Genomic DNA, 15,085 nt, shown 5'->3' with positions numbered 1-15,085 from the left:
ACCTGAACATTTTGTATCCAGGAATATTTAATATCCAGTTACACTACTTTATGCACAGAAAACCTAATTTAGGCATAACTGCATAATCACTTACTCTGTTCTACCTTGTACCTTACTATTACTTATTCTAGTGCTATCTGCCACTGCTATTAGTTTAGAGAGAGAAAAAACAAGATGTACAATGTTACTTTCTGGTTCACAACTCTCTCCTTGCCAAGTTAGATTAGATGGGAAGAATTGAAACTATCACAGAAAGGCATTATTCCTTAGTAACAGTTTCATATTTAATATTTTAGCCATGCCCTCTGCCTTCATGCATAAATGACCTCCTTGGTCCCCAATCAACGTCACTACTTCCTCTGTTCTGAGGAAGATTCACTGGACCTGAAAAGTTAACTCATTTCTCTCCACAAATGCTGCCAAACCTGCTGAGCTTTTTCAGCAATCTCTGATTTTGGTTCTCAACCTCTCTACTCTTGTTTACCACATTTTGCTATTTTTAATCAACTTGTTCAGAACTGTTATGATACATATCTAGGGCAGGTGAGACTTGACTCCAGACTTTCTGACCAAAAGGTAGGAACATTACCACTAAAGCCCAAGAGCTCTTTTTTAATGTATGTTGCTACAGAAAACTTCTGGTTTTGTATTCTATCATTTTTCATTTGTTCATGGGAAGTAAGTGGCAGCGGTTAGACAAGCATTTACTGCTTATTCCTAGTTGCCAAGGGGCAGTTAAGAGTCAAGCACATTTTTGTGGGCCTGGAGTCATGTGTAGGTGACTAGATGAAGCAAGGATGGCAAATTTACAACAAATGACAATAATTACACAGTCGCCATTAGCCCAGCTTTTTTTTCCAAATTTTCCTTTTCATTAAAATTTCATCATCTGCCATGCTGGAATTCAAAGTGATGTCCTCAGAAAGGACATTAGATTGGAGCTCTTGTTTACTAGTTCAGAGACATTACTACAATGTCACCACCACCACCACAAAATCTGCCCACAGGATCTCATCCATCTACTAACCAATTTTGCCAGTACCAATATTGGTCACAGACTCTGATCGTTCACTTTTCTTAGCGATTCCCCTTCAGTGTGATTTTGGGCTAGGTACTCAGAGGCAATGTGTCATAAAAACCAAAAGAACTGCCAATATTGTAAATCAGAAACAAAAACAGAAACTGCTGGAAAACCTCGGCAGGTCTGAAAGCATCTGTGGAAAGAAATCAGTTTAACATTTCTGGTCTAGTGACCCTTCCTCAGAACTGGCAATATGCCATCCTTAATTCATGGCAGTGACTGATCTCTTGGGTTTTGAAATTGTGGTATTAGGACTGCTGTCAAAAAAATAATAACTAGTAATAATGTGTATTAACGTAAATACTGAAGCAAAACCATTATTCATTGATTCACATTTAGTTAACTTACCAACTTCAAGATATATCACAGTACGTTTCTCGATCCATATTGGAAATATTCCTCCTGGATAAACTATTCTGATCTGATCCATAAGATATCTTTCAAGTGATGTACTATGAAGCTCCTACAAATATTACACAAGATTAATCCAGGATTATCATCTGTATGTCCTCAACTACAAGCAGCCAGCATATAATTTCAAAAAAAAAGAGCAAACATTCCATTTTGACAACAGTACAAATGTCAATATGAAGTTTAACTGAAGGTCATTAGTGAAGCTAAAGAAACAAAAACAAAATGTTAACTCCATGTTTTCACTCCAGTCTCAGTAAAGAATACATCTGGGCGTGTGAACTTTCAGCATTCATTTGAATGGAGAGAAATATTAGCATTGCAGTTAACACGTGCCCTTCCAATGATGACTATTCACATCAGAACAAGTACACTCATACCAGACCCCAATATTGAAATATCTGGAATTTTAATAATCTCAGCTGGAGAAAATGATTGTGTATCTCAGATTTATTTCACACGTTTTAAATAATAGATGCATTATTTGACACTTATGTCTTTAAAAACTGCATATTTGATTATACTTAGTTAATAGCAGTAAAAACAATTACCAGTATTTCCCAGTCACTAGGTGAAAGAGGTTCCACAACAACTTGTTGACAGGATGAGACTTGTGCACAAGGCCTGAGAAATACCTGATTCACATAAAACAAAAAAATTAATTGTTTTACCACAAAACTAAAAGCACAATCGTTTTATGAATAATTCCGTGTACAGATCAGCAAATGTAATAGAATGTTAAACATGAAATGAGAAAACAAGATTACCAGCTTGAAGTCAACTTTTATGATCAGGAAGGAAATCGACAAAGCTAATGGTTAGTTTGAAGGAGAACACACATTAGTGAGAACATACTGGTTGAAACAAGTATTGACAATGATGATTTGAAGGTAGCAAACAATAATTAGATGAATGCTACATAAACAAAGAGTCTATACTTAATGGCTAGAGGAGATTCAAGTTGAGAAGAAGTGTGGTGAAACAGTCAAGGAAGATTTCAGCATTTCAGTGAAGTTAACAAAAACAAGGAGTCAGATGGGCCACAATATATTTTTTTTAAATTTGTGGATGAAGGTTTTTCAAATATTCTAAGACAATTGCATGGTTTAGGGTTTTGATAGCAATAGTAAAAACTAGTAGTGAAAACAAGGAATGCTAAGAAGTTCTAAGAATGGAAATGATGTTCAGAATGAGGTCAGGCAGCAAATCAAATCAGTAACAATGCCATATAGAAGGCATTTCTGGAGTGTGTACAAGATGGTTTTTTTTTTAATCAATGTGTTGAGGGACCAACTAGAAAACAAATTGTCCTCAAATGGGTGTTGTATAATGAGAAAGGAATAATTGGCAACCTAGTCCTAAGGGGTTACAGGACTAGGAGTGCGAGGAGTGACCATAATGATAGAATTCTTCAGACGAAGCGTGACATAGTTCAACCTGAGACGAAGGCCCTGAATCTAAATAAAAGAAACTACGAAGGTATGAGGCATGAACTATCTATGAATAAACCAGAAATGTTACTTAAAGGGATGATAGTGGATAGGCAATGGGAGAATCTTAAGTGCATGAAGAAACTGCAACAATTGTTCATTCCTGTCTGGCACAAAAATAAAATTGTGAAGATGGCCTGACCATGGCTAACAAGGAAAATTAAAGATTGTATTAGATCCAAAAGAAGAGGCATATAAATAGGTCAAAAATAAAAACCACAAACCTAAGGATTGGCAACACTTACATTTCAATAAAGGAGGACAAAGATTGATTAAGAGGGGAGAATAAGCTTGCCCAGAACGGATTGTGAAAGCTTCTATAGGTTTGTGAAGTGAAGACGACTAATGAAGACAAATATAAGTCCCTTATAACCAATAAAAAGGGGAGTTAAGATGGCAGACTAACTAAATTCATTTTTTGGTCTGTCTTCACAAAAACAGGAGACAAATAACATCCCAAAAATGCTGGTGAGCACAGGGTCTAGAGAGGAAGGAACTGATGGAAATCAGTAGGGAAATGTTGAGAAATTGATGGGATTAAAGGCCAATACATCCTTAGGGCCAATAATCTACATGATCCTCATTATTTAAAACAGGAGGTAGAGAGAAAACAGGAAATTATAGACCAGATGAGCTAACATTAGTTGTAGAGAAAACGCTGTAGTCCACTATAAAAGATTTAATTGCAGAGTACTTGGAAAAAATTGTCAGGATTTAAGAAAGAAAATTTTCAATTTATGAAATAGAAATCAAGCTTGACAATCCTATTGGAATCTTTTGAAGATGTAACCAATAGAGCTGATAAGGATGACTAAGTAAATGTGGTTTACTTGGAACTTCAGAAGACTTTCTAGAAGGTCCCATTAAGAGATTAGGATGTAAACTTAAGAGCATAGAATACAGAACAATATGGCACAGGAGCAGGCCCTTTGACTCACCATGTCTATGCTAATCATGTTGCCATTCTGAACTAATATCATCTGCCATATTCCTCTATTCTCTGCCTGTTAAAATGCCTCTTAAACGTTAGTGTTGTGCCTGCTTCTATCACCTCCCCTGGCAGTTGCTCCAGGTACCTACCATCCTTGGTATAAATAAACTTGCCTCGCATATCTCCTTAAAACTTTCTCTTTCACCTTAAACCTACCCCTCCTAATGTTTGACATTTCCACCTTAGAAAACAGACTCCAACTAAGCACTCTATACTTGCCTCTCATAATTTTATATAGTTTATCAGATCACTTCTTAGTCTCTGAAGCTCTAGTGAAAACAAACTAAGTTTGTTCAACCTCTCCTTGAAGCCAGTATACTCCAATCAAGACAATATACTTGCATGGCATAGGGGTAGTGTACTAACATGGAAAGAGAACCAGGTAGCAGACAGAAAAAAAAAAAGTAGAAAAAAAATGGATCATTTTCTGAGCGGCAGCCAGTGACCAGCGGGGTACCACAGGGATCAAAGCTTGGCAGCAATTCACAACATGCATTGACGATTTAGATGAGGGAAGCAGAGGTAATATCTTCAGCTTGTGCAAACAATACAAAGCTGGGTGGGAGCATGAACTGTGAAAAGATGGTCGAGTGTGGTTTGGTAAGCTGAGCGAGCAAATGAAGTATAATGTCGATAAACATGAGATTTGACAGCAAAGACAGGAAGGTAGATTATCTGAATGAAAATAAATTGGAAAGGGGAAGGTGCAACGATACCTGAATTTCCCTGCACACCTTACTTTCGTTGAAAGTAAGCATGCAGGTGGTGAAGGAGGCAAATGTTATGTTGGTTTTCAAAGAAGATTCTAGAAAGAGCAAGGATAGCCTTGGTGAGACCATAACTGAAGTATTGCATGCAGTTTTGGTCTCCTTATCCGAGAATGGATGTTTTGAGACCTTTGATCAGTTAGAACCATAGTCATTTTAGAAGACAGAGGAGAGCTCATAGACAAAGTTCTAACAGGATTATACAGGATAAACAAAGGAAGGATATTCCTGATGACTGAGGAGTTCAGAACTGGGGACCACAATCTAAAGGGTATGGGCTTGGCCATTTAGAACTACAAATGGGAAATTTCTTCACCCAGAGACAGATGATGCTTTTGCAATTCTCTGCCACAGAAACTAGTTCAGACAAAAACATTGAATAGTTTCAAGGAGGAGTGATATATAGTTCTTAGGGTGAAAGAGATTAAAGTAATCACATAGCTAAAAGAATGGAGTGGGAAAGAGAGGTTCCTTTTCATGGGGCACTGGCACCAGTATTGGAACAAGTGGGATCTGTAAAGATGAGATGGTCTCCACCTGAACCAAGCTGGGACCAAAGTTCTAGCGAAAAGGGCAAATAGGGTGGTCAACAGGACTTTAAATGAGTAAGTTGCAGGGGGTTAAGTAGTATAATGGTCAATGGGAAACAAAGCAGTAGGTTAACATTTATATGGAAAAGTCTGTGGGAAAAAAAAGTGAAAAGAAAGGAGAATTCAGGAGAGATTACTAAAGTCTCCAGAACACAAAATAGGACAAAGTGTTTGGAAAGGGTTAGGAATCAAACTTCAAGCACACTGGATAAAGGAGTGACAATGAGAAGAGTGGTAGTAAATACAGGACTGAAGGTGTTGGATCTGGATGCATGCAGCATGTGAAATAAGATAAATGAGCTTGCGGCACAAATTGAAATTGGCAGGTGTGATGTGGTGGGCATCACAGTGATGTGGCTGCAAGGGGAGCAGAACTGGAAGCTAAATATCCAAGAATATACATCCTATTAAAAAGACAGGGAAATGGGGACAGGGTGCCTTATTAGTAAGAATAAAATTAAATAAATAGCAAGAAATGACTCAAGGTCAGAAGATGCAAAATTGGGTGGAGTTGAGGAACCACGCAGATTAAAAACAACATAATGGAAGTTATGTACAGGTCTTCAAACAATAGTTAGGATGTGGGGCACAAGATACACCAGGAGATAGAAAAAGTGAGCACGAAAGACAGGTTAAAGTAATTGTGGGGGATTTCAATATACAGGTTGACTGGGAAAATTAGGATGTTGTGGATCACAAGGAATTTGTGGAAAGTCTCTGAGACAGCTTTTTAGAGCAGCTTGTGGTGAGCCCACTCGGAAACTGACAAATTTGGATTTAACGATGTGCAACAAGGTAGACTTGATTAGGGAGCTTAAGGCGAAAGGACCCTTAGGAGATAGTGACCATAATATGACAGAATCTACTCTGCAATTTGAGAGGGAGAAGCTGGAATCAGATGTATCTGTATTACATTTGAATAAAGGCAACTAAAGAGACATGAGGGAGGAGCTGGCCAGAACGAACTGGGAGAGGAGCCTAGCAGGAAAGACAGTGGCACAGCAATGGCAGGAGTTTCTCAGACAGAAACACAGCAAGAATTCATCTGTAGGAAAAAGCAACATACTAAAGGGAGGACAAGGGAACCGTGGCTGACGAGGGAAGTCAGGAACAGCGTGAAAGCATATAATGCGGCAGAGGGCAGTGGAGTGGGAAGGCCGAGGATTGGGAAGCTGGCAAAGACCAACAGAGGATAAAGAAAAAAGATACAAGGAGGGAAAATATTAAATATGAGGGTAAGCTAGCTAGTAATATAAAAGATTGCAAGAGTTTCTTTAGATATGTAAAGGGCAAAAAGAGGGGGGCAAAAGTGGACCTTGGGCCACTGGAAAAAGATACTGGAGAAGTAATAATGGTAAACAAAGAAATGATGGAGGAAATCAACAAATACTTTGCGTTAGTCTTCATGATGGAAGGCACAAATAACATCCCAAATATTCAAGAGAGTTGAGAGGAAATGTTAAATATGGTGGGCCATCACAAAGGAGGTGCTAGAAAAACTGGAAGGGCTGAAGGTGGATAACTAACCTGGACCAGATGGACTACACCCGAGAGTTCTGAAGGAGATAGCTGAAGAGATCATTGGAGGAAACAGTGGAGTCAAGGAGGATCCCAGAGGACTGGAAAATTGCTAATGTAACTCCCCTGTTTAGGAAGAGAGTAAGGCAAAAGATGTGAAATTACAGGCCGATTAGCCTGACCTCGGTTGTTGGTAAAATTTAGGAACACATGGTGAAGGGATGAGATTTCTGAATACTTGAAATGCATGGTAAAATAGGGCAAAATCAGCATGGTTTCATCGAGGGGAGGCCTGACAAATTATTTGAGGAGGTAGCGAGCAGGTTAGACTAAGGAGAGGCAGTGGATATTATTTACTTGGACTTCAAGAAGGCCTTTGACAAGGTGCTGCACAGAAAGCTACTGAGTAAGATAAGGGCCCATGGTATTAGAGGCAAGGTATTGGCCTGGACAGAAGATTGGCTATCTGGAAGCAAGCAGAAATTGGGGATAACAGGGTCCTTCTCAGGATGGCAGCCAGTGACTAGGTGTTCTGCAAGGGTCAGCATTGGGACAACTTATCACTTTATACATAATGATCTAGAGGAGTCTCAGTCCAAGATTCTCTCAAGCAGGTTGAGTCGGTAGTTAGGAAGGCAAATACAATATTGGTATTTATTTTGAGAGGCTTTATAAGGCTCTGGTCAGACCACATTTAGAATTTTGTGAGCAATTTTTGGGGCCCATCCCTCAGGAAGGATGTATTGGTCCTGGGGTTAGTACAGAGGAAGTTCACGAGAAAATTCCAAGAATGAAAGACTTAACATATGAGAACTCCAGATCTATACTCAGTGATCTAATTGAAACTTACAGAATACTGAACAGCCTGGGCAGAGTAGATGTATTCATTAGCAGGAGAGACTAGGGCATAGCCTTATAATAAAAGGGAAGACCCCTTAGAACTTCTTCAGCCAGACAGTGGTGAATCTATGGAATTCATTGCCACAGAAGGTTGTGGAGGCCAGCTCATTGGAGTATATTTAAGACTGAAATAGATAAGTTCTTGATTGTCAAGGGGATCAAGGGTTATGGGGAGAAAAAAGGAGAATTGGGTTGAGAAACTTCTCATTCAACATTGAATGGCAGAGCATACTTGATGGACCAAATGGCCAAATTTCTGCTTCTACATCTTATGGTCTTGTGGATCAAAGAAAACTTGAACAAAGTACTGAGTTGGATAATTATATTTACTGGCAGAGAAGGCCTGTAGGGCTGAGTGGCCTATTCCTGTTCCAATTTTGTGTTTCTATGATACTGATATTGCTCAGTCTCTACTTTAACATAAGATGGCAGTGAAGTTGATTACTGAATCCCAATGTATTGAGACAATTGCATCTGTCACAAGATAGCTTTGCTTTGCCAGCAAGCTGAATGAAGTAAACATTGATCCAGAACTTAACTTCAGACAAACAATCAGAAATGGGATCAAAAGCATCTAAATCAAAATTGAAAACAGATTGCACATTTATAGATATCAGTGAGGTACAGCATGCAGATGACAAAGATAATTAACATGCAGGTTTGTGTATGTCAGTAACAATGCACAGAAAAAACACTAGAAGTGATACTAATTCTGACAAACAACAAACTATCAGTACCCACAGACTAAAGTTGGAAGATAAAGTAGTGGATTTTGTCAATAGCAAAGAATGGGTCCTGAAATGAGCAAGTGACCCATAGAAGGTACCAGCTATGACTTTGACCAAAGCAATTTTGCTAACAACAGGCAGAGTAAAAATCAAATTGGAGTGCTGAAATGCAAAGATGAATTGCCGAAGTTTGGAAAATGGGTTGTTAAGAAACCGGAGGTGTTTTTTTTCTAAGGAGCAGGAGAATAACAAATTTTGAATGAATTAGGCATAGTGTCACAGGAGAGGGCTGGGCTAATGGGCATGGAAGCCAAGGGAAATTGAATAACCAGATGGTGATAAAAGGATGAGTTAATTGATTGCATACATGGTTAGTTAATAAATTTGGGAAGCATAGCAAAACAGAAACATTGCAAGCTGTTTCTGTAGCTTTGAAATGTGAAGATGATGAGTGTATATTAGCTATTGCAGGTATGCAAATTGGTCAGGATTTACTCACAAAGGAAGGAAGAAAAGAAGGGATGAAAACAAAAATTGTTTCGTAAGAGCAAGGAGCAGGAGTAGGCTGTCCAGCCCTTCAAATCTGCTCCACCACTCAATAAGATATTGGCTAATCTCTTCATGGACACAACTCCACTTATCCATGCTCTCACCATATCACTTAATTCCATTATTTTTCAAAAAAAAATCTACCTTAGCTTTAAAAGTGTTTAAAAAAGCATCAAAAACTTCCCTGAGCAAAGAATTTCATGGATTAACAACCCTCTGGGTGAAGAAATTCCTTCTCAATTCAGTCCTAAATCTGCTCCCTCTATTTTTGAGGCTATGCCCTCTTTCCTAGCTTCACCTGCAAGTGGAAACATCCTATCTACTTCTATTTTATTGATTCCCTTCATAATTTTATGTTTCGATAAAGATTCCCTTCATTCTTCTGAATTCCAATTAATATAATCCCAGTCTACTCAGTCTCTCCTCATAAATCAACTCCCTCAACTCTGGAATCAACCTTGAGAAGCTCCTCTGTACTCCCTCCAGTATCAGTGCATCCTTTCTCAAGTAAGGAGACCAAAATTGCACACACTACTCCAGGTGTGATCTCACCAGGATCTTGTATAGCTGCAACATTACCTCTGCTTTTAAACTCAACCAATTTAGCAATGAAGGACAAAGTTCCATTTGCCTTCCTAATTACCGGTTGTACCTACAGACCAACCTACTGTGATTCATGCACAAGGGCACCCAGGTCCCTCTGCATAGCAGCATGCAGCAACTTTTTACCATTCAAATAATAATCTTTTTTACTGTTACTTCTACCAAAATGTATGACTTCACATTTATTAACATTGTATTCCATCTGACAGACCTTTACCCACTCACTCAATGTATCTAAGTTTCTCTGCAACGTTTCACCGTCCTCTGCACACTTTGCTCTGCCACTCAAGTTAGTGTCATCTGCAAACCTTGACACCGTATGTGGTCCCCAACTCCAAATCATCCATATAAATTGTAAATAATTGTGGTCCCAACACCAATCCCTGAGGCACACAACTAGTCACTGATTGCAAGCCAGAATAGCACTCATTCATTGCCATTCTTTGGTTCCTGTTAGTTAAGCAATCCTCTATCTATGCTAATAATCTACCACTAATGCCATGCATCCTTATCTTATGTAGCAGCCTCTTGCGTGGCACATTGTCAAAGGCTGTTTGGAAATCCAGGTACACTACATCCACTGGGTCCTCATTGTCTACCTTGCTCAAAACGTCTTCATAAAATTCTAAAAGATTTGTCAAGCATGACCTGCCCTTCATGAACCCATGCTGCGTCTGTCCAACGTCACAATTTCTTTTGAGATGCCCTGCTATTTCTTCCTTGATAATAGACTCAAGCATCTTCCCCACTACAGAGGTTAAGCTAACTGGTCTATAATTCCCCAACTTTTGTCTACCTCCCTTTTTAAATAGTGGTGTCACATTTGCTGTTTCCCAATCTGCTGGGATAGCCCCAGAGTCCAGCAAATTTTGGAAAATTAACGACAGAGCACTTGCCATTTCTCCCGCTCTCTCTTTTAGCACCCTGGGTTGCATTCCATTGGGGCCACACGCTTATCTATCCATAGCCCTAATAGCTTGCCCAACACTAGCCCATCCATAATAATGGTTTCAAAACAATTGTTTCAAACAATTTCTACCCTCACTGAAATCTTGGAGGCTGACACATATTACCACATAAAATTTTACCATGAAACAATAATACAATTCAAGTTGGCCCTGATAATAGGGCCTGATAATACTTACTGATCACAAAGTATATTCAAGCTCATGTTGCACAAGATTGATATTGCAGGAATGAGTGCCTGGCGTATCAGTGGAATATCACAGGTGAAAACAATCTAAAATCTGGGAGGAATAAGCACAAAATATGGATGGTAGCCAGGATGGTATGGCGACTAGCAAGTCAACTGGTAAAATAATTATGGCACAGAGTGGAAAATCATGGGTTGGAAGTGAATGGCTAGCATGAGGGAGCTGAAAAAAAATTTAAGGAATGAAATATTTTTAATTGCAATGAGTTGATTCAAAAGATATTCAAAGTAAAATATTGTAATCAAACTGAAGGAGATATATAGTGCAGAAACTCCCAGACCTGTCTTTAACGAAGTAACTACTAAGCAGGTTTGAAAAAATTAAGTTGGAAAGTTACTGTTCACAGACCTGTTCTCCATCTTTGAGCCCAAGTTTCATTCCCAATTGTCTGCTAATCTCTGCAACATTTTCTTCTTCAAAACCAGCGTATCTTCGTCCGACCCAACTTAAGAATGCTGTCTGCTGAAGACCCCATGACAATTCAATGGCTTGACACTATAAATTATCAGAAAAAGATAAACAAAGAATTACACAAACACTACTTTGACAGAAAACTAAACAGTATAAAAGCTCAATGGTCTAATCTCCACAGGAGAGAAGGTACAATTTTGCAGTGCCAGAATTCCAGTAAGCATGTCTTATAATGTCAAACACATTTACATCCATAGAAAATTAACCAATATCAGCAATAACCACTGTGATGAAATGGCAAAATCAGCAATTCTTGGTACACATCCACTTCTAACAGTAGCGCTGGAATACTATCTCTGTGAATACACATGCTGTGTGACAGAGACTGGCCCAGCTTTTGCAGTAGCAATAATGGGAAAACTGTCCACATTTGTTATCATTAACCTGAAATGCAAATGTTGAGTTCATAAATATGTAGAATCATGAGAAAATCCACCAGTTGTAATCAGCAATTCCATGCTTTGCTAGCTAGTGTACTGTTGAGACAGTTTTTACAAACAAGGAGGGGGGAAAAGAAAAAAACTATCCAGCCCCTCAAACTAACTGCACCATTTCGTAGGATCACAGCTTATCTGACTGGAACCTAAATCCACACTCCAGTCTACGTCTGATAAGCTTTCACCCTTTACTTAGTAAAAGTTTATCTCAGCCTTAAAAACATCCAAAAAAACACACTTCTTGAAAAGGCAGTGGGTACACAGTTTCAAAGACTCGCAATCCTCTAAGAAAAAGATTTCATCTTATGTTTTAAATAGGCTACCTTTATTTTCTAAACAGTGACCCTTAATTTTAGACTTTCCAGAGGAATCAGCCTTTTGACATTTAACCTGTCAAAACCCCTCAGAATCTTACATGTTTAAATCAGGTGGTCTTTTACTCTCCAGCAAATGGAAGCTGGTACGTACAACTTTCCCTCATAAGAAAACCCACCCATTCCAGGTATTAGTATTGTAAATATTCTATGAATTCTTGCAACATATTTACATTCTTCCTTAAGGAAGGCAATCAATTCTGTACACAGTGCTCCAGAAGTGTCTTACCAGAGCCCTGTATAACTGAAGCATACTTTTATGTTCAATTTCCTTTGTAACAGACGATAAATACTCTATTAGCTTTCCGAATTACTTGATGTACCTGTATATCAGCCTTTTGGCAACTCATGCACTAGAATACGCAGAACTTTCTGCATCTCAGCTTTATAAGCTTTCACCATTAAATAACACGCTTTTTAAAAAAATTTTCTGCAAAAATGGACAATTTCACATTTTCCCACGTTGTACTCCATTTGCCATATCTTTAACCACTCACGGTCAATTTATATTTTTCCAGATTCATGTCCTCTTCACAATTTACTTTCCTACCTATATTTGCATCATCAGTAAATTTGGCAACAATACATTCTGCTCTTCATTTAAGTAATTTATGTGGACTGTTGGGATCTCAGCACTGATCCCTGTGGCACACAACTCATTTCCTCTCGCCAACCTGAAAAAGATCCACTTAAGACTACCCTAGACAATTATCCTTCAACAGTAAGGCATTCGATAGGGTTCCCCATAGGAGACTGGTGAGCAAAGTTAGATCTCATGGAATACAGGGAGAACTAGCCATTTGGATATAGAACTGGCTCAAAGGTAGAAGATAGAGGGTGGTGGTGAAGGTTTGTTTTTCAGACTGGAGGCCTGTGACCAGTGGAGTGCCACAAGAATCAATGCTGGGTCCACTACTTTTCATCATTTATATAAATGATTTGGATGGGAGCTTAAAAAGTCTAGTTAGTAAGTTTGCAGATGACACCAAAATTGGAGGTGTAATGGACAACAAAGAAGGTTACTCCAGATTACAACTGGATCTTGATCAGATGGGCCATTGGGGTGAGAATTAGCAGATGGAGTTTAATTTAGATAAATGTGAGGTGCTGCATTTTCAGAAAGCAAATCTTAGCAGGACTTCTCCACTTAATGGTAAGGTCCTAGGGAGTGTTGCTGAACAAACTGACCTTGGAGTGCAGGTTCATAGCTCCTTGAAAGTGGAGTCATAGGTGGATAGGAGTGAAGAAGGCGTGCGATATGCTTTCCTTTATTGGTCAGAGTATTGAGTACAGGAGTTGGGAGGTCATGTTGCCACTGGACAGGACATTGGTTAGGCCACCTTTGGAATATTGCGTGCAATTCTGGTATCCATCCTACTGGAAAGATGTTGTGAAACTTGAAAGGGTTCAGAAAAGATTTACAAGGATGTTACCAAGGTTGGAGGATTTGAACTATAGGGAGAAGTTGAATAGGCTGGGCTGTTTTCCCTGGAGCATTGGAGGCTGAGGGGTGACTGTATAGAGGTTTATAAAATCACGAGGGGCATGAATAGGATAAATAGACCAAATCTTTTCCCTGGGGTAGGGGAGTCCAGAATTAGAGAACATAGGTTTAGGGTGAGAGGGGAAAGATACAAAAAAGACCTAAAGGGGCAACTTTTTCACGCAGAGGGTGGAATGTGTATGGAATGAGCTGCCAGAGGATGTGGTGGAGGCTGGTACAATTAGAATATTTAGAAAGCATTATGATGGGTGTATGAATAAGAAGGGTTTGGAGGGATATGGGCCAGGTGCTGGTAGGTGGGACTAGATTGGGTTAGGATACCATGCTGTACACCTCTATGACTCTAATTTGCCAACTTGGTTCAAACTCTGCAGCAAATGCTGTTGCTTTATCAGTAATTGCAAGATTTGAGCCAAAAGACTTTAAAACAAAACACAACTTCACCAACCTATCATTAATATAGGCAAGGGTCCTAAGGCACTTACATTTTGAAAATTGAAACTGTATTCAAATTGGAGAAATGGGCAAAATTTCTGAGGAAGATCTCCCAATCTTTGCCATAATTTCTCTGAGGTCCCTATTGAAGGGATTGTGGTGCGAGACTGAAAGGACATCACCAAAAAAAAACTGTTCTCAAGATATTTTTAACAACTCTTTTCAACATTAATCCACTTTGGAGACAGTTCTGAAAGTGTATGCCTAGATTTAAATAATTTCTTTTGGATATTGTTAATTAAAATCCAAATCACAAAAATAATGCAAAGTAAAGTGGATCAATTATCTTTGTCATTTTTATTTGCTTTTGTTTGACAGTATTCCTGAAGTAGCTAATTCAATAGAACATGCTCCTGAAAACACCAAATACCGGTTTAAAAAGAAAGCCTGTTTTCGTCAAAATTTGGAGAAAATATCATTTTCCAGTAATCCTTCTCTTAACATACAAAGCTGTATAGTTATACAGAGTTGAAAAGTGTGGCACTGGGAAAGCACAGCAGGTCAGGTAGTATCTGAGGAGCAGGAGAATTGATGTTTGGGGCATAAGCCCTTCATCAGGAAGGTGTACATGCATTTGTTTAAGGTAGCAGTTATGACCCCAGTAACACTAGTGCAATGGTGTTTAATGTTACATTAAATCAAAATGACTAACACTGAGTTGATTTCATACACAGAAAATGCTAGAGAAACTCAGTAGGTCTGACAGCATCTGTGAATACAGAAACAGTTAATGTTTCAAATTCAGAATGATTCTCTTTCAGAACTCAAGTTCTAAGTTGATTTAGTTTCATTGTCTAATTACTGATTCACCAATTTTCCAGCACACTAAGATTATGAAATTCTGATGACATTCTGAAACATCTCCAAATATGCAATAACTTAAAATCTTATAAAGCAATTTAGTACATTTCCAAGAAAGGAAACTGAACAGCTTGCACCAATTTTAAGATTATGTTCCTTTC

The 15,085-nt window shown here is 38.7% G+C and overlaps 1 protein-coding gene across 2 annotated transcripts in view; it reads right to left on the bottom strand.

Moving 5' to 3' along the window:
* pex1 (peroxisomal biogenesis factor 1) overlaps nt 1-15,085 on the bottom strand; it is a 101,746-nt gene that overhangs the window by 79,224 nt on the left and 7,437 nt on the right. The window contains exons 2-5 of one of the 2 annotated variants that reach the window (XM_060824671.1): nt 11,191-11,337; nt 10,774-10,875; nt 2,044-2,127; nt 1,430-1,544 (exon numbers count right to left, since the gene is read on the bottom strand). In XM_060824671.1, the coding sequence (XP_060680654.1) occupies nt 1,430-1,511 (82 nt within the window). In that variant the 5' untranslated portion in view covers nt 1,512-1,544; nt 2,044-2,127; nt 10,774-10,875; nt 11,191-11,337. The remainder of the gene's footprint in view (nt 1-1,429; nt 1,545-2,043; nt 2,128-10,773; nt 10,876-11,190; nt 11,338-15,085) is intronic. The other variant, XM_060824670.1, reaches the window with a different exon arrangement.

The sequence above is a fragment of the Hemiscyllium ocellatum genome, chromosome 5 (genome assembly GCF_020745735.1).
Source record: "Hemiscyllium ocellatum isolate sHemOce1 chromosome 5, sHemOce1.pat.X.cur, whole genome shotgun sequence".
NCBI classification, from domain to species: domain Eukaryota; kingdom Metazoa; phylum Chordata; class Chondrichthyes; order Orectolobiformes; family Hemiscylliidae; genus Hemiscyllium; species Hemiscyllium ocellatum.
Note: the sequence above shows the minus strand (reverse complement) of the source record. Positions and strands in the feature narration are given on the sequence as shown.